This window comes from Cyanistes caeruleus, chromosome Z (assembly GCF_971803275.1).
Source record: "Cyanistes caeruleus chromosome Z, bCyaCae1.hap1.1, whole genome shotgun sequence".
Classification (NCBI taxonomy): domain Eukaryota; kingdom Metazoa; phylum Chordata; class Aves; order Passeriformes; family Paridae; genus Cyanistes; species Cyanistes caeruleus.
In genome coordinates this window covers 81,868,003-81,892,192 of record NC_141732.1, presented here as the reverse complement: position 1 = coordinate 81,892,192, position 24,190 = coordinate 81,868,003, and the positions used below count along the sequence as shown (strand labels likewise).

General features: G+C 39.7%; 1 protein-coding gene across 1 annotated transcript; it reads left to right on the top strand.

The window, feature by feature from the left end:
* Positions 1-96: 96 nt before the first annotated feature.
* On the top strand, positions 97-24,060 carry LMAN1 (lectin, mannose binding 1; the record flags this gene model as incomplete). The annotated part of the gene is made up of 14 exons (XM_086867262.1): positions 97-352; positions 1,164-1,318; positions 1,402-1,509; positions 1,973-2,034; positions 2,651-2,750; positions 3,951-4,074; positions 4,412-4,470; positions 5,069-5,201; positions 6,014-6,210; positions 6,318-6,388; positions 8,541-8,691; positions 15,996-16,162; positions 18,064-18,151; positions 23,416-24,060. Coding segments are annotated over 14 exons (1,899 nt in total), but the record flags the coding sequence as incomplete, so codon positions are not given.
* Between the last annotated feature and the right edge of the window lie 130 nt (positions 24,061-24,190).

Genomic DNA, 24,190 nt, shown 5'->3' with positions numbered 1-24,190 from the left:
GGGCCCGGCCCCGCCCTCAGCCCGGCCCCGCCCTGCCCTCACCTCGGCCCGCTCCCCGCCCTCACCTTGGCCCCGCCTCTCCCCCCGCCCCGCGCGCGCCCGCCCCCGCGGTTGTCCAATCAGAGGCCGCCCCGCTGGCCCTGTGCATCACCCGGCATCTCGGCCAAGATGGCGGCGCCGCTCGCCCCGCTGGTGCTCTTCCTCGCCCTCGGCCGCCCGGCGCTCTCCGGCGCGCAGGCCACGGAGGGCGCGCCGGCTGCGCCGCATCGGCGCTTCGAGTACAAGTATAGCTTCAAGGGGCCGCACCTGATCCAGGCGGACGGCACGGTGCCGTTCTGGGTGCACACGGGCAGTAAGTGCCGGGCGGGGGTGGTGGGTCTGGGCCAGTGGCGTTCCTGAGGCGGAGGCAGCAGTGTCCGCTCGGGAGACGCGAGGTCTCGGAGAAGCCGCGGGAGAAGCTGTCCGTGGGTGCTGGTCGTGCCCTCGGGCTCCACGTGGCACTGGAGGCGCGGAGGAGATGCTGCGGTGGCGGGGAAGTGTCCGGGCCCGCCCGGGCTCCCACCCGCGGTGCGCAGGCACCTGTGGCCTCCTGGTGCGGTGGCCGCGGACACTGGGTGAGGGACTCGTGGCGCTGCCGGAAAGTGCTGATGTGTCACTGCTGCCGCGCTCGAGGTCGACACGGGCCGTGCCGACAGAAAAACTGTTTGGTTTCATCGTCCCAAAGCTCGGAATGCGGTGTGCCTTGGCAAATAGGACTTGGTTGAAGAACGTTTGTACAGTTTCTGTGCACTCTGGGTTAAGCGTTCCGTTGTGCTCCGAAAGGCTGGCTTGTTGCCCTTCCTGAGTGCCCCCCCTTGTCAAAGGTGTTGACATTTACAGTTCCACCTTCGCAGTTTCTCTGTAGTAACTTCTGCTATGGTTTTGGTTTTTGTCAGAATTTTATTTAGTTGCTACTGTTTAATTCTTAAATGTAAGAATTTCACCTACGGGTGACACGAGGGAAACTGTCTATAGCTGAGGTTTTTTTGCCCCTGCTTTTTCTAGAAAGTAATTCCTAAAAGAAGCGTTATTTAATGCAAGCAAATGAATCTCTCTTTGAATGTATGCTTCCTGTTCTTTTACACTGCTAAACAGAAAATTAGAACATCTTGTTTCCTTTCTAGATGCCATCCCAAGTGCAGATCAGATCCGTATAACCACCTCCTTGAAAAGCCAGAAGGGCTCAGTGTGGACAAAAAACAAATCAATATTTGAATATTGGGAAGTGGAAGTGACCTTTCGAGTTACAGGAAGAGGCCGTATCGGAGCTGATGGATTGGTAGGAGCAGTTGCATATAACTGAGAAAAATAAATGTGCTTTAAAAGAGAATCTTGACTTAGGACTTTTTGCTTTCTTCATAGGCAATCTGGTTTACAGAAGAGCAAGGCTTGGAAGGTCCTGTTTTTGGGGCAGCTGATAAATGGAATGGTGTTGGAATTTTCTTTGATTCATTTGACAATGATGGAAAGGTTGGTCAGAAGAAAACTCTTATAGCAAAGATGACAAAGTAATTTCCTGCCTGTTGAGGATAAAACTAGGATGTTGTTTTCCTATTCCTCCCCTCTTTTACTTCAAAGGGATAAAATAAAATTGTAGAGTTTTCCTTATACTGGGAATCCAATTTCTATGTGCATCTTCAGAGATGCTCTTTGTCTTGGAAGAAATCTGCCTTGCGTAGCTGGGCAGCAAAGATTTTGTAGCAGGATGTAAGAGGATGACGATTGCTGTTTTCAGTTCTCAGTTTTCCAGTTGAGAATGATCCTGAAACAGTAGTGACAATAGTAGGTCTGCTTTGGTGCTTCTGCTTCCCCTGCACAACTTTGCCTTGCTTTTAGACATTTTAGTCTGATTTTAGTAGAAGGCTGTCAGAGGTGTTGCTGATATTTCCCCTTAAACTAAACAATTCCATTTGTGTGCCATTTCTTTTCCTAGAAAAACAATCCTGGCGTTGTTGTTGTAGGCAACAATGGAAAGCTGCTGTATGACCATCAGAAGTAAGTTTATTTTCAGTGTTATTGCTGAATGCTTGCTTTTGAATGATGAAATATTCCATGAAACCTTTTGAGAAGCATCGTAAAGGCTTCTTTCATGTGAGACTTTATTGTTTCCTTTACATTTGAGGGTTTCTATTTGTTAAAACACTGCTTTGGCAGTAACAGCAGAGAAATTGGCAACTGATGGATATTTAAGTGGCATATGCCCTTTGGGATGGATGAACTCAGGTCAGTATAGGTACAGTACGGACTATTGCTTATGGTGGTCCTCCACACACAGCTAACAGCTAGCATAAGTGTCTAGCTCAGTTGGTGCAGTCACTACAGCTTATTTCCATCTAGGCTCCCAGATGCAGGAATATATCTGAAAATTATATCTTAGAATGTATCTTAAAAAAACATATTTCTCCATTGCTGCCTTCCCTCTGAATTGTGTCCTGTGTACAGCATGCGGTATTGGAGATCCCTGCAGAAATCTTAGTGCAATTACAGAACAGCCTTGGAAAAGCTTGCAGATTGAAAAACTGAGATGAGGTTTCTTGGTGAGAGTCAGACACGTTTGGCACAGCTGATTAATCATAACACAGAGCTCTACTGATGATCTCTTTTTGCACAGTGATGGATCCACTCAAGCACTGGCATCCTGTCAGAGGGACTTTCGGAACAAGCCCTATCCTGTGCGAGTCAAGATTGCATACTACCAAAAAACACTGACTGTAAGTCTGAAATAACAGAATTACTCTTTTTCAGCTTCTTAAAGGTGAGACTGGGTTTTCACAGAGTTGCAACAAGTATGTCAGTTCCAGTTTTGGTAATGGAGGCAGAGGTTGGAAGGAGGTGCTGTGTTTAAATGCTACACAGGTTCTCTTGGCTGCATGAGAATGCAGGTATTGCTGATTTTTCTAATGTGACTTAGGAAGCAGTCGTGCAAACACACTCATAATGTGCTCAGACCCTTCTTTTGCTCTTGACTTGCCTGGAGAGGTGTCCCAAAGTCAGGATCTGTTTAGGCTGCAAGTGATTGAGCAACTTCAGAGCTTGGTATTTCTTAAAATGGTCTAAGAGTTGCAGAGGGTTTTGTAGCTGATATTTTAACCCAAGGTTCTTGAAATGAGGCTAAAAAATGAAAACTATTTAACAGTAGATATAAATTTTCTACTTGAGGATTCTCACCTCCAAAAAATAGTAGGGCTTTGAAGACTAAAGATTAAAAAGCACTGGTATAAGGGAGTCTTTAAGACTTCTTAAATACTATTCAGCTGATTGTGAACTCCTTCTAGATAAAGAGAAAAAAGTACTAATGTGGTGCCAGGTTGTGAAAGCTACAGAGTGTGTGTTTGTTGGCTTCTGATTCCTTTGGAAGGGTGCTGTTCATACATTCACGGGTAGCAGTCATAAAGTGCAGAGCTATCATTTTGTAGCAGAAGTTTCTCTAAATGTAAACATGATTGCACCTAGAAGAGGGCAGACCTTGTACTGTGTTGTAATGGGAAAAGCTGCCTGTCAGTCTTGAATGAGAGTTAAATTTCAGCCTCCAAGGCTTCTCTATTTTCACCTGGGCCCTAATGCCTCGTCTAGGAGCTTCTTTGTCCCAGATGTTGCTGTTAAACTCGGCAGTTCTCTTTTTCACTGGGGTTGCATTTGCAGAATCTCCCTAAGCTTTGAATCAGAACTGCAAGGGATGACTGGTCTAGATCAGGTCTGTGTTGCCCAGAACATTCTTAGGATGTGGATTTTTGCAAATGGAATGCTTATGTAAAATGTTGGTAAAATGTCTCTCTCAGAAAAGAAATAGTTTTTGGTTTCTGGTATGAGCTGCTGAGTTATCCAGCAAGTTGTATTTTGTGAGCATTACTGCAAATTGATGAAACAATTAACACAGATGTGGTGAAAATCCAAAGTGTTTGTCCTTTCAGGTATTAATTAATAATGGCTTTACTCCGGATAAAGACGATTATGAATTTTGTGCCAAAGTGGAAGATATGGTGTTGCCATCACAAGGATACTTTGGAATATCTGCAGCCACAGGGGGACTTGCAGGTAGGAAACATTAAAAATTGTGGCAAATGCTGTGGGGACTTGCAAGGCTTACAAGAGAGGTTGGTTGGGTTTTTACTACACATAGTGTTGATCCATGATACCAATTTTCAGCCATGAAATTAACCCTCTTGCAGTCCCAAATTACTGACATGCTTTGGCCTTTTCCTGACTCCAGCTAAAGAATTTTTGTTTTTTCCTGACAAAGCCCCTGTATAGTCTCATTCCCCATTGCACACTTTTGGAAGGATGCTGTTTTTGAAGATCCTTTGCAAGTGGAAGAGTGGCTTGTGAATTACAGACATCTGTAAGGTTGTTTTGTTTTGTTTGTTGAATACAGATGACCATGATGTGCTGTCATTTCTGACCTTCCAGCTGACTGAGCCTGGGAAGGAAGCAGTAAGCATCTTTATGCATGATTAGTAAAATATTTTATTGTGCATGTTATCTTATGTGCAGCATCAGATTATGGTATTTCCTCTTAAGTCGCATGATTCAAAGTTTTGGTGAAAAGTGAAACAATGCTATGGCACGTAGCTGTGCTGTCATTTGGTTTAGAAAAATTAAACTGGTATTGTAATATTTCAGTAATATTGTCATTTATATTCTCAAGACTAGAATCCTGGAAGCACCACTGAAGCAACAAAACTCGTGATGTTAAATCAAACCACTACAGAGTACATTTTCTTTTGGAAGTGGGCAAATATCTGTTCTTACTTTCAACTTTCTCTACTTATAGAATGATTCTGTACTGCTAAACAGCATTTATTCTTGTAAAACCTGTTATAATTTTTTATTGGGAAAATTATATATTTGATCTCCATGGGAATATGTGTTTTTTTCACTTCAGCTAAATGTATGAATGTGCTACAGTAATTTTGTTATGTGTTCACATCTGAAATCTGAACAGCCTTGCTGCAGAGTCAGTTGTGTTGAGTGGGGGAGAACATGAGAAAAAAATCTCACGTGTGCCATTCCTTCCAATAATGTTTTTAAGCCAACACCAGATGCAGAAATCCCTCAGAAAGATAAAGAGAAGTATCAAGAAGAGTTTGAACACTTTCAGGAAGAATTGGATAAGAAGAAGGAAGAATTTCAAAGGGAGCATCCTGATGTACAAGGACAACCAGGCAAGTTATTTGAGCTATTTTTCAGTTATCCAGGAAAAAATTTGTCTTCTAGGGAAGAACTAGGGATACTCTAGCTGATCTTGCTAAGCTCCCACTGACATTACTGGCGTTATTTAAAAAATTTTAATGTGTTTCCTGTTTCTAAAGTTATTCTGGTGGTGCCTGGATTGAGTTCAAAACAAATGACTGGAAAAATGGTGGGAATTATGAACAAGAAAAGGGGAGAGAAGGTCATGCATCCCTCTGTAAAGGGGTAATTAAGAAAGCATGGTCTTTTCATTATTTAAAGGACATATTTTTGGTCTGTTTCTGCACATTCATAGAAAACTTTTTTTAAAGGTGAGCTAGTGCATATCTTGGAACGTGTGCTTGCCATGGAAAAGCTTTTCAATGCTTGCCTAATGCTGGGCAGGCAATAACCTGATTATTTGAAAATATAATGGAAGCCATTTGTTACTTCCGTGGATTTTAATAGCTGTATGTGACCGCAAATACTCTGGGAATGTACTTTGGGCATCTAGACTTGGAATTTCAGGTTGTCATCTTTGTTGCACAGTGGTAAGTTTTGACTGTTCTAAAGGTCCTATGTGTTATTTTGATCTGTGTTTTTGAGATACTAGTTCAGCTTTTCTTTGATAATAAATAATCCCTTTGCCACAGAGTCTTTTGGACTTTGGGATGGTGAAGTTGTAGGAGAAAGTAGATGGATGTGGATATGTTAAGGGAGCAAGAAGAGCGATCCGATGCAATTTGTGAGGAATGTGCACAAATTTGTGAGGAAGGTGTAAGAACCCCCTGTGCTTTTTTCTTAGCAGCAGATGATGTTTTTGAAACTGTGAGTGATCGTGAACTAAGGCAAATCTTTGAGGGGCAGAATCGAATTCATTTGGAAATCAAACAGCTTAACAGGCAACTGGACATGATTCTGGATGAGCAGAGGAAATATGTCTCTGCAGTCACCGAGGAGATTGCCAAAAGAGGAGCTGGGTTTCCAGGTCAGCAAGGACAGGTAAATAAAACCCATGGTGATTCAGAGCCCAGCCTGATTTCAGAAATTGGGATCCATTTGTTTTTGCCAAGGTGTGTTGATCTTTTTCCTCCCCCTGCCCCTACTAGGTTTCCCAGCAAGAGATAGACACGGTTGTGAAAACCCAAGAAGAGGTCATTAGACAAGTAAAGGAAATAAGGTAAACACTTTCCAAATACTATGGCTGTGTTTTGAATTTTATGATTTCCATTTAAATCCTGTGTATAATTTCAGTGGGACAATATTGGCAAACTTGATGTATGTGTCAGTTCCTTAGTGAAGACTCCCTGCATATATTTAATTTCTGTAATAAAGTCAGCTCATGCCCCAAGGATTGCTAAGTGCCCTAATTTGTCTCTTTTTTATCATGAAATTCCACTTCAACAGGTAAGTTCAGCCGTTTTAAAAACAATGAAGTAAAACTCTTATCTTGAATGTGCTATACTGCTAAAATAGATTTGTGAAGATGCTTGTGTTTGATTGGGATGTCTCAATACTTCTTTTAAGATGTTTTACTGTTGCTGTCTTAATCAGGAATGGCTTTAAGCTGGTTTGGCCCTTCATTTGTAAACATTCCTTACCTTGTATTAAAAAAAAGTAGAAAAACAATTCCTACAGTTGTGCTTTCCCCCCCCCCCCCGTATTAGTTTAAGGGCAGCTCTTGTGATTTATCTAAGTAGGTCAGTTTTTTGTAGAATGAAGATTACAGTGCTTCCATTTTTGCACTTGTTCTTCCACAGAAGCTTTTATGTTAATATTCTTGACAAATCTTTATACCTTGCAAGCAAATTAGATTTTCTTGTTAACATTGGCAGTCTGCCCTTTTAGTGACTACTTACGAGCTCGGAGTTTGTGTAACATCATCTTAATACATTTCTTAGATTAAAGAAATGCTTTATTTAGAGAGAGAAACAAACAGCCCCTTGGTGCATTGCTTGTCATCCCGCAGGAAAAGGACTTAGGGGCCAAGTAATTTTCTGGGCAAGATTGTGGATTTCTTAATCACCTGATTACAGAAGAATCTTGTATGTTCCTACAATAGAAACTGTCAGCAGGGTGTTGTTAATGCAAAAGTCAATATAAATTCAATTTGATACAGCCCATGTCGATTAAGGGAAGTTATTTTGCTTTTAACAAAGACTGGATCAGACTGGGGGAAGGTGGGTGCGCAGATTTCCATTCATTCTGTACAGGTGGTTCTGTTAGGAGAGAGAAGAGCCAAGTGAGTGTCCCACTTGTGTTGTAGCGCTGTGAGGTGTGGAAAGACAGAATTATTATCAGTGGTTATTAGGCAGTGGGCATGATGGGTTTGTTACAATAAAACCTTCCAGTGAGAAATTTACTTCTAAAATATATTGCAAGTCCAGGTAAATGAAAAACTGCTGACCGTTCTACAGAGAGTTAGGAGTGCTCCATGAAAGCGTTGAAGTATGCTCCTACCTGAACCAAATGGAAAGTTTTAAGTAAATTAAAAAGAAATCCAAAGGCATACATTTTGATTGTCTATTCTGTTAATAATGAAGAGATTATCATTCACATGATAAATATTTTAGCTGTAGAATAATCCTCTTTGCAACTCAAGAGAAACAGCACAGTAGGGGAAAATTATATAAACATATTGATTAGAGATTAAGGTTTTTTTCTCTCATTGTCTAGTTTATCTCAAACCAAATTAGTTATGAAACCTCAACGTTTTCTGGATTTAATTTCATTTGTTGTAGAAGCAAAATGAATTCACAATAAGATAATATTAAGTATTATGACAATGCATATGGGAATTGAGTTCCTCATATAAGTGGTAATCACGAAACAAGGATGTATCTAAATCTTTTCTTATCCCTAAAGCCTCTTCCTTGTTTTTATTTCTTACATGACTGCTTTTATTTATTTGTTTGTTTGTTTGTTTTTCAAACAGCTTTTGGGTTTCTTCAGAGATTGCATTAAACTCTGCTGATCCTAAAGCCTTGGCAGGCACCTCAGAACTCTGGTTCTATAGCCCTCATCAGTTCGAGCAGGCAAAGCAGATGTCTGGCAACAGAATATTTGCTAGTTCTTATTCTCAGTATGGCTGAGAGATGGGGCACTCTACAAATGGCAACTGTGTGCACGATTAACTATTTTTAAAAATCATAACTTGACTAAAGGATTATTTCTTGAGAGGTACTCTTGGAAGCTAGAAAAAAATTGCTGCCTTTTGGTGCAACTATGTATTTCAGCCTAATTCTAATGAACTAAAAGCTGTGCAGAATAACTACTGTTTGTAGAAAAGCTGGTGCGTGTTGAAAGCCGGTTTGTTATTTGTCTTGTTTCAGAAGTTCTGTGACTGATGCTCTGAGATCCATCGGCGGGGCTCAACACCCTGGCACTGCAGGAGTCTATGAAACAACTCAGCACTTCAATGACATCAAAGAACACCTTCATGTAGTAAAGAGGGACATAGAGCATTTAGTACAACGCAACATGGTAATTTATGTGCTGGAGTGTAAAGCATAAGCGTAACACGGCTTTCTTTGGCTGCTAGTAAAAAGCTAGGATGAGCCAGCATACAATTATGCAATTTAGGGAGCAATTAATCGTTCATTAAGCTGTTTCGCAAAAACTATGCTGCCTTGACCTGACTGCATGATCTGGGTCTTGATGAGAAGTTTTGCACAAAGAGCATGATTTTTAGTCTAATTTCCTGTGGAAACAAGGTCAAGCAATTAGGTTTTCTGGGTGCTTTTTTTTTGTGTTTGTCCCCCTGCTTAACAGCTCTATACAGAGGAGATTCTGTGGTGCTTCTGCACACAGGGAGAGCTTTAATCAGGCAGGCTCTGCTTAAGGCTTCTTAAAGCAAAAATAAAAAGACTCTGTTCACATTTAGGAGTACCTTAGTCTAGCCGAGGTAGCAATTAAGCTGAATTAGCTTATGATTCGTAGAAGGCCCTTGATTAATTTAAATAAATAAATAAAAAGAATATTTATGTATTCTTTCCCATATAATCTTCAATTTAACATCAGGCAATTTGTCTGAGAAATGTAAAGGTGGAAGGGGAGAGTGAGATGAGGAGTAAGATTATTTTTCAGAGTACTGTCATTTCTCTCCATTTTCTGCTTGTGCTCTGATTTTTACATCACATTGCAAAGCCCTTGTTCTGTAAGTCTTTTGATGGGATGTCTTACTTACTCTTTCCTTGGTTTTTAGCCGTCCAGTGAGAAACAAAAGTGTCCAGAGTTCCCACCATTTCCATCCTGCTTATCTACAATGCACTTCTTCATATTTGTGGCAGTGCAAACTGTGTTACTCATTGGTTATGTCATGTATAGGTAAGTCTTGTATGCCTTAAAGACAGCAGGGCAAATAGTTTTACAACTGGTGACTGATAATGCCATTGGAATGGTATCATTGTGTTAAGCTTGTTAAAATAAGCAATCATTCAGATTGGAAGAGACCTTGGGAGGTCTCCAGTTCAATCTTCTGCACCAAGCAGGGTCCACACTGAATTCAGACAGGATCACTTGGGGTTTAAACTGACCAGGCCTTCCAAACCTCTAAGAATGCAAAGTTTACCACTGTCCCTGAACCCACCAGAAATATTGAATTATCATAATGAAGTTTGGTTTATTCTACCCCCACTCACCCACTTGTATCAAGTGGGAACAACAGAAGACTGTTTTGTTCTTTTATTTATTTATTTATTTTTAATCTAAGCTAATTGGGATAGTCTTTCTGTTCTCTTCCACCTCCTTGTGATGTCATAATGTTGAAATCCTAATTGCATTGATGAAAAGGACAACCTCCATGCTTGGTAATCCTTTTGCCATCAGCTGGAATGATGTTTTCCGAGACAAAAAGGAGCTGGTCCCCTCCAGTTCTCTGTGATGCGTTTGTAATTCCAGCACCTGGATGTGTTTGATCCACAGTGTCAGTGTCTGTATGCACTAAGAAAATTAATGATCTGTGCCAAAGGGAAAAGGAAATCCAGCTTAATTATTTCCCTGCTTAGTTGCATGGGTTTCCTTTTCTAAGATGATATTTAGGCCAGTCAGATACTGAGAAGCTTCAGAAAATGTTGAGGAGTATTTTAAAAGTCAGTTTGTTTGTTCTTTCATTGTTTCTGGCTTGTGTCCAGAATGTGTTTTGTTTTGGTTTTTTCCTTTTGTGTCTAATGCAAAATTGGAACTACAGTGATGCTACCTATGTCTTTGTGAATAGAAAAAATTACGTTCTGTTTTTGTGACGTGACTTATATTTCCTCTAAGTCTCTATTGATAAGGAGTGCAATCTTCTAATCCTCAAATAAATGAAAGTGTAAAGCAGTTATCTAGTTTCAAGTTAAAAAGACTTGAAGAATTCTTTTCTGCCTTTTCTTTCAGGAGCCAACAAGAAGCAGCAGCCAAAAAGTTCTTTTGATGACCTGTCCCTGATTTGTGTGTACATAACAGCAGTCTGTATGCACAGAAAATTCTACACTTCTGTAAATGAGGGAAATTTTAGTGTTGGATATACTTCAATATTATAAATTATTGAATTTTGTTGAATAAAATGAGTTTTCATTTAAAATGTTGATGCTAAAAACAGGGAGCAAATGCTGGATGGAGGAAAACTCTGCACCCTATCTAGGTCTGTGTTTTCAGCTGACTTTTTCATAAAAAGGCAAACTCCGCACTCCTCTGCTGTTGTTGAGATTCCAGAGGAGGAGCTGAAACACTCAGGCTTGGTGTTTGTTCAGAGTGTGAATTGCAGATGGATGATTTGTGCAGAAAACTTGCTACTAAGTGTCCTAACATAGCAGTTACAACAAAAGAGAAGAAAAAGAAGGTAAAAAAATCCCAAGCCTCAAAGAACCGTTCTTGTGTGGGGTTTGGGATTTTATTTTGGTGGGTAAAAATTGATTGTAAACATTTTCTTTGTTTACCACTTAGATTTAGCAGTATAAGAATATTTTAGTTAATTCTTACTTAAACACTTTTTAATATGTGGACACAAAGACAGGTCTTTAAGACCCTGACTCTTGATATCTGATGTAAAAAATCAATTATACAGAACATGCAAAGTAAGGCTTCTCTCCCTGTTTGGGCAGTGAGAGAAAATGTGATAAAGCAGTTTCTTCAAGTATATTGTGGGGCTGATTTCTCTTTTCATAGTTTCAAGTCTGTCTATAATTTTTTTGGGAGATTTGTGGAACCTGTCCAGCAAAGATGATTGCTTCATTCATCTTCCAATCTGATTGTATCAAGGATATGTTTAGTGTGTGAATTTGTCTTTACTTTTCTAAAGCTATCTTGTGTCTTTCACGTATCAGGTGCAGATGCTTTAAGTCTTTACATGGTGAGTATTGTAAACTGCAGGTATTGAATGTTAAGCCATTTCTTCACAAACTTGCATCAGACTTGTTTGTTAATCTGTAGAACCAGTATTTTGTGTCAATTCCTGCTTGGATAGCAAAAGCATAAGGCTAAACATGTGATTTTGATACTGCTTATGAAGTGAACATTTGCTTCAGGAAAGAAAGAAAGCAGAGGGCCCAACTTAGGAATGTGAAATTAATTAATTTTGCCTTGTTTACATATCTGTGGTAACGCTGTCCTTGAGTTGTATGTAGAATTAGAATAAGTATTCCTGTGGTTTCCTAAATTCTATAAAATACACAAATACATCAGGATATTTCACTTAGAACTGTTAATTTTTTTTGAATCTGCAAAAATTATCTGTAATATGACTACTCCTATAGCATTTCTACAGTCTGCTCCCTTGGAGTGCAACATGTGCTGCCAAATTCACTGTAATGAAGAACACTTCAGTATTGTGCCTGTCAGTTTGGAGAAATGATAAATCTATGCAATATATTTTGTTACTTCAAATACAGTGTCCAAAAGGTGAATGTATTATACTAAGAAAATTATACTGGCTACACACCAATTAACACATCTGCAGTATGGAGGATACTCCAAGTGGTGTAGCTTTATAGATTCGTTTCTAAATTTGAGCAGAATTTGCTGTACTAATGAGAGAAACTACTGCCTCAGGCTAATCAATGAATAAACAACTTTTCAGATAAAGCAGAATAACACATTGGAATTTATCTCTTCAGTTCTTTCAACACCAGCAAATATTTCCAGGTGCCTTGAGTCTAAGCTAGTACAACCTTGACTCTTGTAATGAAACTTAATATATTTTCTTAAATAATTCTGAAATTTTTCAGTGGTGTTTCCTTTCAGTTGCAGACCTTGCATTGGTGCAACATCCAAACACAACTTCTCTCACAGCAGGCTTTGCAAAACCCCTTATGCAGAAAATATTTTGATAAATATCTGTCAGAATGAGGAGCAGTTCTGGTGTGTCAATTGGAATGAGCCTGGATTTTTGTTACTGTGAATTTACCCACACATTTCTTTGATTTAAAACTTGAACAGCCCATACTTCTGCTTGTTTGGTTAGAAAGAAGAGCAGGTTGGGGGTGTTGTCGAGAGGGAAACTTGAAGCCTACAGTTTTCTCTTCAAGAGGAGGCTACTGGACCAGACATTTCTCCCACGTGCAATAAGAAGACTTCTGTGGTAGGGAACAGAAGGTCTAAATGGAACATCAGAAAAGTGGTAACTTTGCTTCATGATTCATTTCACAGTTGTCTCCCCCTGGAGCTTCCATAAGTCACTGGATCAAAAGAAGACTCCCAGCTGCCCAGCTCAAATTTCATCCTGTCTGTTCTTGAAGTGATAGCAGCAAATTAGGATTTTAAAAATATTCTTCAGTCAATGTGGCCTCCTGTTAGGTTTTTTTCAACAGTGACAGTGTGTTTGATACTTATCCAGTAAGATTTCACAGCTATGAGGAAAAGACACCTTGGAATGCAGTTGGACAATATTAGGGAGAACAAATTATATTTGAATTGTGGATGATTAAGTGCAAATATTTGACAATGGCAAGATAATGGGATTGTACTGGTGGGGGTTTATTAAGCGCATGGTCATCCCTGAATCTTTCACAAGTCAAATGCACAATACGCTTTGTAAATGACCTGGTTTATGGTTTGTAAATTAACTGCTCTGGTTTGTGACTTCTGTGGGAAGAAAATCTGACCTTTCTCAATGGATCAATTACTGTAACACCAAAAATTCTTTTTTTTTTTTTTTATTACTATTTTAAATTCAAACAGCTGACAGTTTCATGTTTGTTTCTGACTGATGTCAATTGATACTTGGAGTTCAGAGATAACCTTATTTGAATAAAGGTGCATATTTTTAGTAAGCTTTTTTCTTTTCTTTTGGTACATGTCCATGAATTCTAAGCAAGTGTATTTGAAGCATTCTTTACCCTTCGTTCAGAGTCAGAACACTTACAGATCTGGGTTCAGTTCTACCTGACAGTGGGGAGTTAATGGCATTCTGACTCTGAATTCCCTCTTTGTCATTTTTCCCCAGCCAGGAGCACATTTTTTAGCAAGTGGAGGAGAGGAATCTTAAATCTATTCAAGCTGACAAAACCCTAAAATACTTCTTTCTGATGGTCCAGCTGCTAGAAAAGGCAACATCCTCTTGGTAGAGGGATGAAGCAAGGGGCAGAGCCCTGGTTCTTTCAAGAACACCTAAGTATTTTTGCATTATGTGACTGATAGGAACACAGAATCTACAAAAGTTTGGGAATTTGAATGGCATTTTTGGGCTGGCCTCCCTCTGGAATTTGCCTGTTTAAGACTGAATTCTGTTGCTGGGATTAGAGATCCATGTGTTCCTTGGGTATGGAACACAGGCTTTTATATATCACCCACTTTCATCATATATAAGAGGAAGAGAGTCTTTAATTTTCTTTTCACTTAAGCTAGAAGGAAAAGACATAGATTTAAAGCAAAGGAAATGGCAACATGAGTCCTTAATTAACAGCTGTCTGTATGTTTTCATGAAGCCTGTGTTTCCTGTCATCAATAAAAAGCAGTAAGTTTTTTAACTTCAATAGAGCACCTGCCTGAAACAGAATTACTCTGGGAGTACTGGCTGTGTTGTGCTTTTTGTTAGCAGCCTCTCCTGTGTTTCTCAGCAGCTTCAATGCCAATAGGCCTTGTAACTTTTAAAGCCATTTTTGTTATCTTTGATCTCAGAATTAACATGGGAAGGCCTTTTGCTGATTGCAAGGTTGAGAGCTGGAGGGCAAGACCTCTCAGCAGTCCCTCCCTAGTCCAGTCCTTGCCTTTCTCAATCTTGTGGAAGCATCACTTTTAGGCACAAACTTATGTTAGAAACATTTCTAGAGGGATCAAAGCCTACAGCAAAGTCAGGGAAGCTTCTTTACAGTAAAGACCAACAGCACAAAGCTTAACAGGTATGACTTCCCATACACTTGGATAAGACCCTTGAGACCTAACACTAAAAATCAGTGTTTGCAAAGTTCCAGCTAGGAGAATTTTAAATATAGATGAAGCAGTTGTTACTTAGAATTCATGATTCTGAATGATAGTTTCAAAAAGAAAGTTAAGGTTTCTTGTTTAGTCACTAATAATCCAAGATTTCTGAATGTCCTGTGGTTTTGCTTTTTGTTTTTGTTGTTGTTTTTTTGGTAATAGTAATAGGTCTGCTTTAATTAGAAAGGCTGTAATACAGATTAAAGCATTAGGCAAACTGGAATCCTTCCATCTCTCAGTTCTCATTGAAATTATGAGAATGCTGGGAGAACCATTTAGATAATCAAAATTCCAGAATGTTGCATTATGGCATGTGCAGTCAGGGCAGTAGGATGAATGCTCAAAACCCAAACTCATGAACTTTGGGAACCTACTGGGTGATTTTCTTTCTGAAAATAGTCTATGACCTAGGTAGCATATCCTGGAAATGTTTAGCTGAGTAGACTTGGTGAAGCTAATGATGTGGTTAAAGTTTTGAAAGATGAGGACCTAGAGAAACAATCTACACCCAAAAGGTATCCAGACTGTTTTATGGCATACAGATTCAGATTTATTCATCCTTTATTAGCAATTAGGATTAAAAACAGCAGGTGTTTTACGCAGCACCAAAGCACAAGTTTAGAGGGAGACAGCCTGGGGAAAAGCTGACAGAAACCCTAAAGAAAAGTAGGAAGATCTGACTTGCTTTCTGTGGGGTTTCTTGAAATAAAGTAACCATAACTTTGATAACTTAATGTAACTCATAGTTTAATGAGTGATGCCTCGTTCATCTGCAAGATAAACCAACTGTATGAAAAGGGGCTGAAGAAAAAACACACAATATATTTCTGTCCAGTGGGACAAAATATTAATGGATAAAAAGAATCAGGGGTTTTGCTTAATGAAGACTTCAAGTTTTCAAATCTCAAATCTGAGGGTTTTCCACTCAGTAGCCTGAGTTTTGCTATTTTACTATGGTTGTGGAATCAAGCAGGTTTTCAATTCAGATCCAGGGAATGTTGTGATCTCTCTGAAAGTAAGAGCAAGTTACAAGACTAAAGATGTCAAAATGCTATTGCACACTATAATTGATTTTTTTGTGTGTGTGTACAATTAGCTTAAGATATTAATGGAAAAAGTAGGTAGTTGCATCTAATGATTTTTTTTTTTGGAGTAATCTGAACCATCTGCCTCTATATATTAAGGAGTTCTTTAATCCAGATTATGGCTGACAAACTGGTTTTGGCATTCACGTTTCACTAGCGCTGTGCCCTTGAAGAGCTGATGTGGCTGTAGAAACTCTCTTGCTTACAAACTGTTGTGTTTGAAAACCTTTTTTGTTTGGCTTTCTTGTAGTTGTTTTCTTATTTTTTTTAATTTTTTTTTTTTTTTCCCCCTTTTCTTTTATGAAGATGGCCTTTCTAATGAAAAGTATGTTGAGCAACCAGGTAAAGAATTTGGGACTTGGAGGTGGAGGGGAAGAAAGCAAAGAAGAAAGCACTCCTTCTGATCCAGCAGCAGCTGCAGGAATGACCAGAGAGGAGTATGAGGAATATCAAAAGCAAATGGTTGAGGAGAAGTGAGTACCTGTTCCCTTATTATGAGTACGGGGCTGATTCTTGGTAACTTTGTGCAGATAAAAATAACCCAAAAAAAAGCCAAACATGCAGCTCTTCACTGATTTTTTTTAAAAAGCAGATGAATCTTTGATAAAAAGACTTTGGAAAATAAAAGTTCCTCAACTGGAAATTATAAAATATTACATTCCCTCTTCCTGTTCCCCCTCCCCATCTGCAACTCTTTCCTATGCTTTCCTGCTATCTTCACAGCTTGATATGCTGGACTCATTCCTAGGTGATGTTACTTTATCTAGAAAAATTTTCCAAGATGTTTGTAGTGCAGGATTTAATTCTTAAATGTATATGATTTGTTCTCCTAGAACTCCATGTGGAGTACACTTTCAATATGTAATATTTCGTTGTCCACATTTATTATGGCAGACTTGAAAAAGTACTGAGTGCTCATTTATCTTGAGCAAAGGTTTAAGATGGTTATTTTTTTCCTAAAATCTACTAAATAAAGCAGAACTTAATTGATTTAAAAATCAATTAAGTCTCAATTTTGTCTGCAAAGACAATCTCTATCACTTGCTGTGTTTATCAAAACAAGTAAAATGGAGGACTAGGTGTGTGTAGGAGTTCAAACCATGCATAATTATAAATAAAACGATTGACTTTTAAATCTCTAATGCATCTGTTCCTCTAATGGTCAATTACATAATGGTTGTGTAAATCCTTCTTGTAAGATGATTATAGGTGCCAGGTTAATGACTGATGGAATTTGAGGTATCCAGGTCTGTATTTAGCATCAGACATTTCTATCAGGAAGCCCTGAAGAGGTGTCATTTGGTCTGAAAAAAAGCACAGAATGTTTTGCTCTGCCTTTAGTCAAGGGATATTTAAAAGAGAAATGACCACTTGCTGGCAGGAAGATGCTTTATGGAGACTGAGAAGAAACACAGAATTCCTGGGACAGGGAAATGCCTGGGAAAAGAATTGCTTCTATATTGGTTTTAAGTGGGGCACGTGTCCTTTCCCTGCCGAACTGTATGGATGAAGCAGGGCAGGAATAGCCCTATATAGGATAGAAAGAAACTCTAAGAAAAAAGATCATCTGAGGATGAGATTTGCTTCTATGTTAGAAATCTCTGACATGGGCAGAGCATATTCCTGTTTCAGGGCTCCCTGGATTTTGCCCAGTGTTCAGCTGTGCAGAAGTGGAAACACCAGGAAATATGCCTTGTTGAATTTGTGCTCAGGCAGTTTTGAACCTGTTACTGGCCAGGCTTTGGGTTCTTCTCAGATTTTAGGTTGCTTGTGGAGGTTTTGTTTTTAGAGGGAGAGAACTCCAAAAATTCATTTTGGAAGCAGAGGAAAAGTAATATTTCATTTTGGAAGTAGCTTTTATGTGCCAAAATACATATACTGAAACAAGATCAATTTTGCAATAGAATTTCCCTTAAAATTCTACCAGAGAATAAAGAAATTAAGGGGAGAGGGGGATGAAAGGTGAGTATTATCAAATGTTACCAAAAATATTTGAGGAGACACATTTTTCAAGTAAATACATATGTAATCTAAAAAAAAAATGGTGCAGACTGGTTCTTAAATCTAATGAAAACATTTTATAAAATCACAGATTAAGTCTGTGCTTTTCCATACAGCGAAGCTTTAGAATTCATTGCTCTTGTGAAACAATGAATGCACAAAGAAAGACCAGGAAAATTCACAGGTGACAGAAGCACAGGAAGTGTGACCCCTTGGCATCACTTTATTGGTATTACTCCTTTTGTGCCTTTGGACAAGTTACTTACCTTGGGGAATAACTCCCGTGTGTAGCTTTTTGCACCCAAGCAACTGGTTGAGTGCAAAAGATTGTTTTTATTAGTATCTTGAACGAACATTTTTTTCTAATTTCCAGGATGGAAAGAGATGCAGCATTTGCACAGAAAAAAGCAGAGCGAGCCGTTCTGAGGGTTCACCTCAGAGAAAAGTACAGACTGCCCAAGGTAAGCCTGTAGCTCATCAGTTCATCTAGTCCAGAGGCCAAATTCCAACCCATTTTAAACTGCCCATTCCTTTTTCTTTAGTGATCCTGGCACTGTCTAATATTTTCAGGAAAACCAAAATATTGAAAGCAAAAGCCTCAAGCAACTTAGTTAAAATATTTAAAATTATTGTGTTATTTTGTAATCTTCTGCCATGGACAGGAGAGAAGTAATACAGGAGAGAGTACTCTTTCCAGGACTTTGGATCACACATTTGCTCTGACCCGTCACTACTGGGAAGATGTTGGCATATTTCATTTATATCCTTAAGGATATGTGTGATGGTTCTTATCAATTTGAGAGTTTATTTATATTACTCACCTGCCAGCTCTGAGTCATTACCACTCATTTTCTGATCAGTACTTTCCAGTGCTTTTTGACTGATTGAAATGGAGGAAGGTAAAGAATCCATCTCCTGTAAATTTAACTGCTAAAAACTGTAGTGCTTAATCCAAACAAGTCATTTAGGGACTCAGCAGCAGAAAGAGACCAGCACTTTTAACCTCATCTAACCAAACTTTTAAATAAGCATTTAAGGTGGGGTTGAGTCACCTCCCAGTGGCTGTGTCTCTTCCGGAGGGAGGCCAGGTTGTCACCTGATGAACTCAGGTAAAATGTATTCCACCCCTAAGAGCCTGGCTGGTGCTGTAGCTGGACAACATACCCCGAGGGTGAGTTTAATTACAGAAAGATTAATTATGCAAAAAAATTAAGTCCAAGATTTTAAGTGATTGATTGGATTGGAAGGCCTAAGTCTCTAAACAGCAGCATTTTAATTAGCAGCTGAGGAGTAAAATATCATTAGGCTTTGCTTTCCTTTTGGAGGCATATGCTGAGACAACTCCTGAGCAGCATTTACCCAGCATCTCACCTGCACTTTCAGCTCCAAGAAGGATAGCTGCTTTGGAAAGCTCCAGTATACTTGAGTGCCCAGGTCTCAACTAAACGTCGGTGGAGCTGGCTTTCAAATTCTCCCACTTGTAGTGCTTTCTTCAGCTCAAGATGGTGTCCAGGTCACCAATCCCCCTTGGCTGAGCACCTCATAGACACACAAGTATGCAGCAGTGATCTGACCCATCTCCAGCAGGGTCTTGGCTTTGGCATGTACTAAGTGCTCTCTGGGGCCATATTTCAGTAATAACAATGGAAGATTTGTCTCCAAGGTAGGAGAGTAACTCTAAGCCAGAAAACAATATTGCAGGATATGTTTTTCTACATTTGTTTCTCCCTATGGCATTTCTTGGTTTTCATCAGCCCTCATGAAAACATGTTATAGTAGGAGGAAAACTAAATTATTACATGCACGCTGTATGTCTCTGAAAAAAAATTCAGTGCTTGTGATACAACATTCTGACAGTAAAATGCTCTCAGACTTCTGATAATGCATTAAATATTTTGAAAATTGGAAGTCATTTCAGGTAGCCCAGTATAGCTAGAAACACTGAATATTACCAATATCAATCAGGCAAGCATTTTAAGTAAAAACATTAAATTCAGGACTAAGCAGGGCCCCCCCTTTGCCATATAAAATCTAAAGCTCCGTGCTATCTGGGCCAGATTTATAAGAGAAAGTAGACCCTTAATGAACCTAATCCTATTAACAGAGATGTCAACTTAAGTTTGTCATCAGAAAGATGTTTTTAGCCATGAGACATTTTATCTATGGACAACTTTTTCATCTTTGGCATAGACAGTGCATCACATTCATACAAAACATTAAAATATATTATATAAATTCAGATATTAATATTTTAATAATAATGTTGATTTTTAATTTATTTTTTTTTTAACTCACCAAACTCTGTTATCCACTTGCTGCCTTTTTCCTGATTTGGGATTCAATAATCAATTAATTTCTGCAAGGTCTAAACGCAGGGGCATGAGTTGATGAGGAGCTGTGGAAAAATGGAGTCCCAATGCAGCTGTCAGGAGGGAGCCATCCCCACTCAGCAATTCTGTGCTCTAAGCTGTGATCTCTGGATTCTCTGAGGCTGTTTCTGGAGAGGCAGGCTGCTGGTTCTAACATTTGGCTCCTCATACGTACTTGTGAGGTACCTGCAGCCCTTCAGTGGCCTGTGTTGGTGCTGGATGGTGGTGCTGCTGTGTTGCTAATTTAAGTCCCACCTGCAGGTCAAAGCAAGGTGAACTCTGACTTTGTATGTTGCTTGTGCATTATAGGTGATGAATCACAGGATAAGGTCTGAAGTCAGCTACCTAAGGATCTCTGCACATCAGCATAGGTAGATAGTCATAAAGAAAGCAGTACATCACACAGCAATGCTGGAAAAAAGTTTGGTTCCGCTGGAGATTAGTCTGTGAGCTTTGATCTTTTTTTTGTTTACAAGCAGACTTCATATAAGCAGTGTCGAACCAGCATTTGGTCTTCTTTGCTCCTTAAGCTGTGCAGAAGACTTTAACATCGTTGTTCAGAGAATCGAAAGTGCAATTTTACAAGCAATACCAAACTTTGATTGTTCTTCTCCCTGCCTGGAGTGCGTCGTCTTCCTTTGAGGGAGCTTGACAAAATTTTTAGTAAGAGAAGCTGTCTCTCCTTGAGGGAGGTTTCTTTTCCTGCCCTGCAGGCATGGAGCTGTCTGATGTTAAACAGTATCCTTTACCTGTGGGAGCCAGAGAAGGAATTTCCCCTGTGATATCAGATGATGACCATCTCCTGCTTGCACTATCTTAATCCTTCCTCTCTCTCACACACACACCTTTTTTCTCATTTCTCTACACACTTAATGCTACAAAATAAAGTTGGTGTCTTTGAACTGGACCTCTGCACCTTAATTTAGGCAGAGGACTTTACCACCAAATTGTAACAAAGCAGGTATTTAGACAGTTTTCTGCTCAGACCTACCTGTGTATCACTGTATATGTAAAGAACTCTATTGCATCTATAGCAAAACAGATCTGGGACTGACTACATCAGATGCCTAATCAGGGCCAAAAAACATTACCATGCACTTGGACTCTATTGCCTATGCTCTTGAATTGTCAGAATAATGTCTGACCCAATTTTGGCCTGGGCACTCTCCCAAGTAGTTCCCACGGCCAGTTTGGGAGTTAGGCATTTCCAATCGGCAGTTAGATGGGACCACCCTGTTTGGTAGGGCGACAGAGTTCAGTAGCATCCTAGTGGGTTTTTCCAGGCCAGTTGGCCTTGGGGCAAGAGACCAGTGCCAGGCATATTTGATTTAGTAGAATAGATGTTGCTTCTGTGTTCACTTTTCCATTTCAAATCAAAGTAAACAAGAATCAAATGCTCGCATTTTAGAAGGAAGAGAGAGGCCATACATGTATCATGTGGTTCTTTGCTTCTTGTTGAGCAACCCCACCCTGTTAAAGCTCATATTAGGCCTATTAAAGATAAATGTCAAGTGGGTAAAGGCAGGTAGCTTGGGAAGAACTGTATGGCTTTAGACTATATCTCAATGTATTCTTTTTCAGAGAACACTTTGAAGCCCCAAACTGTGGCACATCACATCCCAGACTTCCATAGGACAGTGGGTTTTGGTGCAAGAACGTGCCAGACAATTGTTCACATTGCCGAAGACATGAATCACTACAGTAGCATGCAGTGATAATACCTTAAATTAGAAATAATTCTAAGGGAAAGAACATGTTTGATTGTCTGATTAGGGGCACTTCTTCAGTAATTAAATTTTTTTATAATCCCCTACTGCTACTGTTGAGGATTTCAAAAGGGCTAACTCCTAGCTCCTCTGATAGCCATCAGATGCTGAACTAAAGCTTAACACATTTTGTCCTGCTACACAATCAATAAAAAATACCTCCTCTGTTTGGGAGATTGTTTCTAGCTCTCACATATCTGACTGCAGCAACCTTTACCCAAAAAGGTGAAGGGATGTCCTCACCCACTTTATCCACATAGCAGTAATAATCCTGCTAGAGCTCTCCACAGTTTCTCAGGATATACTGGGAAAAATCAGATTAAAGGTAGTACAGTCATTGCAAACATAAAGTGTGGAAATATGGCACCATAAATAGTGGTTATGAAGCTGAACACCTCCAGTCTTCCTGTCCTCACAAAGGCCTGCAACAACACAGATATTGCTCATATACGTCCCTGCATTCATTTGTCCTTTCATTCATGCAAACCCAGACTCCTCACTCTAAAAAACACCTCCTGCTGATAGCATTGCTGCTTATTCATATCAGGCCTTTGCTGTTGTCATGCTTAATTTTGGAGATGTAATGAGGCATTAATGCTTATCTTTGATGTGTGAACTGTGTCAAAATACCCTGTTCTTCTGAGCTCTGGGTCCATCAGAATCCACCAGAAAACGTGAACAAAATCACCATTGTTTGAAAAATTGACATAATCCCACTGATGGAGTGTTTCCGTGGGCAGGCAGGAAGCAAGTGTGTGCAGTGCCTACTGCATCTCAGCCCTTTTAATTGCTCAACCAGTTTCTTCTCCTGTCTCTTTTTGCTTTCTAAGACTCGCAACCAACCTCCCTCCTCTCTTTTATTGTCCAAGTTCTCCTATTACCCCGCTTACCAGCACCGCAACACTGATTATGTGCCAGGCAGCCCCTGCTCTTTATCACAACTCAGAGACCAACCGGAGACCCAGAGAGAGTTTAGACATAGTTTGGGAAGATGGGGGACCCTTTTCTCAGTAATTCATTCTGAAGTTTAATGCATCTTTCTTCCAGAAGGCTTCAGTTTGGTGCTGATAACTAAAAATCACTCCACCCCCCCAACAACTGAATAAGGAAATGATACCACAGCTTTTCTTAAGCTCTTGTTTCATTGACCAGAGGCAGACAGGCACAGCAGCTGGCAGGCTCGGTAGTGTCCTGCAGCATGGTTTTGGGGGATACAAATAACTTGGAATGGAATTCCTGCACTATCAGCATGGCAAAGATTTCTTAAATGGCAAGTGACGCTGAGGACTTCAGTTTTAACAGTGCTGAAGCCCTTCGAAGAAATATAATTGACATTGCCCGAAAAATTTTAGAACTTTCATGGAGGCTGATTGAGGCCCTGAATTCTTAAGTTGCTCCCAAAAAATTTAACTGAAAAATCTGTGCACCTGTTTCAGTTCCCCCTAAAAACAAAGAAACAAAACCACAAAAACAAAAACAAAAAACCACAAAAAAACCCAACCAAACAAAAAAGAGCAAATCAAGAGGCTCATTTGTAGATCCTGCGAGATCAGAAATACTCTCATCTGCTGGTTTTGTTTCCTGCTTTAGAGCGAATTGGATGAGAATCAAATACAGATGGCTGGAGATGATGTGGGGTTGCCAGAAGACCTTCAGAAGATGGTGGCAGAAGATCAGGAGGAGGAAGAGGACAAGGACTCTATCCTAGGCCAGCTGCAGAACATCCAGAATATGGACATGGATGCCATCAAAGAAAAGGCACAAGCCACCTTCACTGAGATGAAACAGGCAGCTGAGCAGAAATGTTCTGTGATGTAGAAGAGCCACCACTGCCCAAGGGCTGTAACTTCAGTCTTGTGTTGCTGGGGCTGCAGAGGGAGAGCAGGCAGAGGGATTCACGTAGCTTTGTAGCATTCAGTGTAAATATAGAAAAGTGATGAGAGAGAGACTTAAAACCCTGAGGGGAGAGTAAAAATTTACCTGCTGGGATTGCCTAGAAGGAAGTTAGAACTGATCCTCAGTTTTGAACAACTTTTTCCCCCGTGGAAAAAATGTCTTTAAAGAAGTTAATATGGGGGGGCGGGGGGAAATGTGCCTTTTTCCATTTTTTCCATGTGATTGAGATGCTATTAAATGTGTCTGTTTGGACAAAATTGTACTTCTGATACATCACACAGAGGTAGTCGCTCATTTAATCCTAATTTCAGAAATAAACATGTATATTTCTTATAAAAACATGTCTCTTTCAAACAACTTGAGGCAAACACAGTGTTCAGATACTCACATTTTCTGCAAAACCTTGATTTTTTTAAAATCATCTCTGTACTAAGTATAGCAAAAGGCAAAAAGTGAAGCATGTAACTCA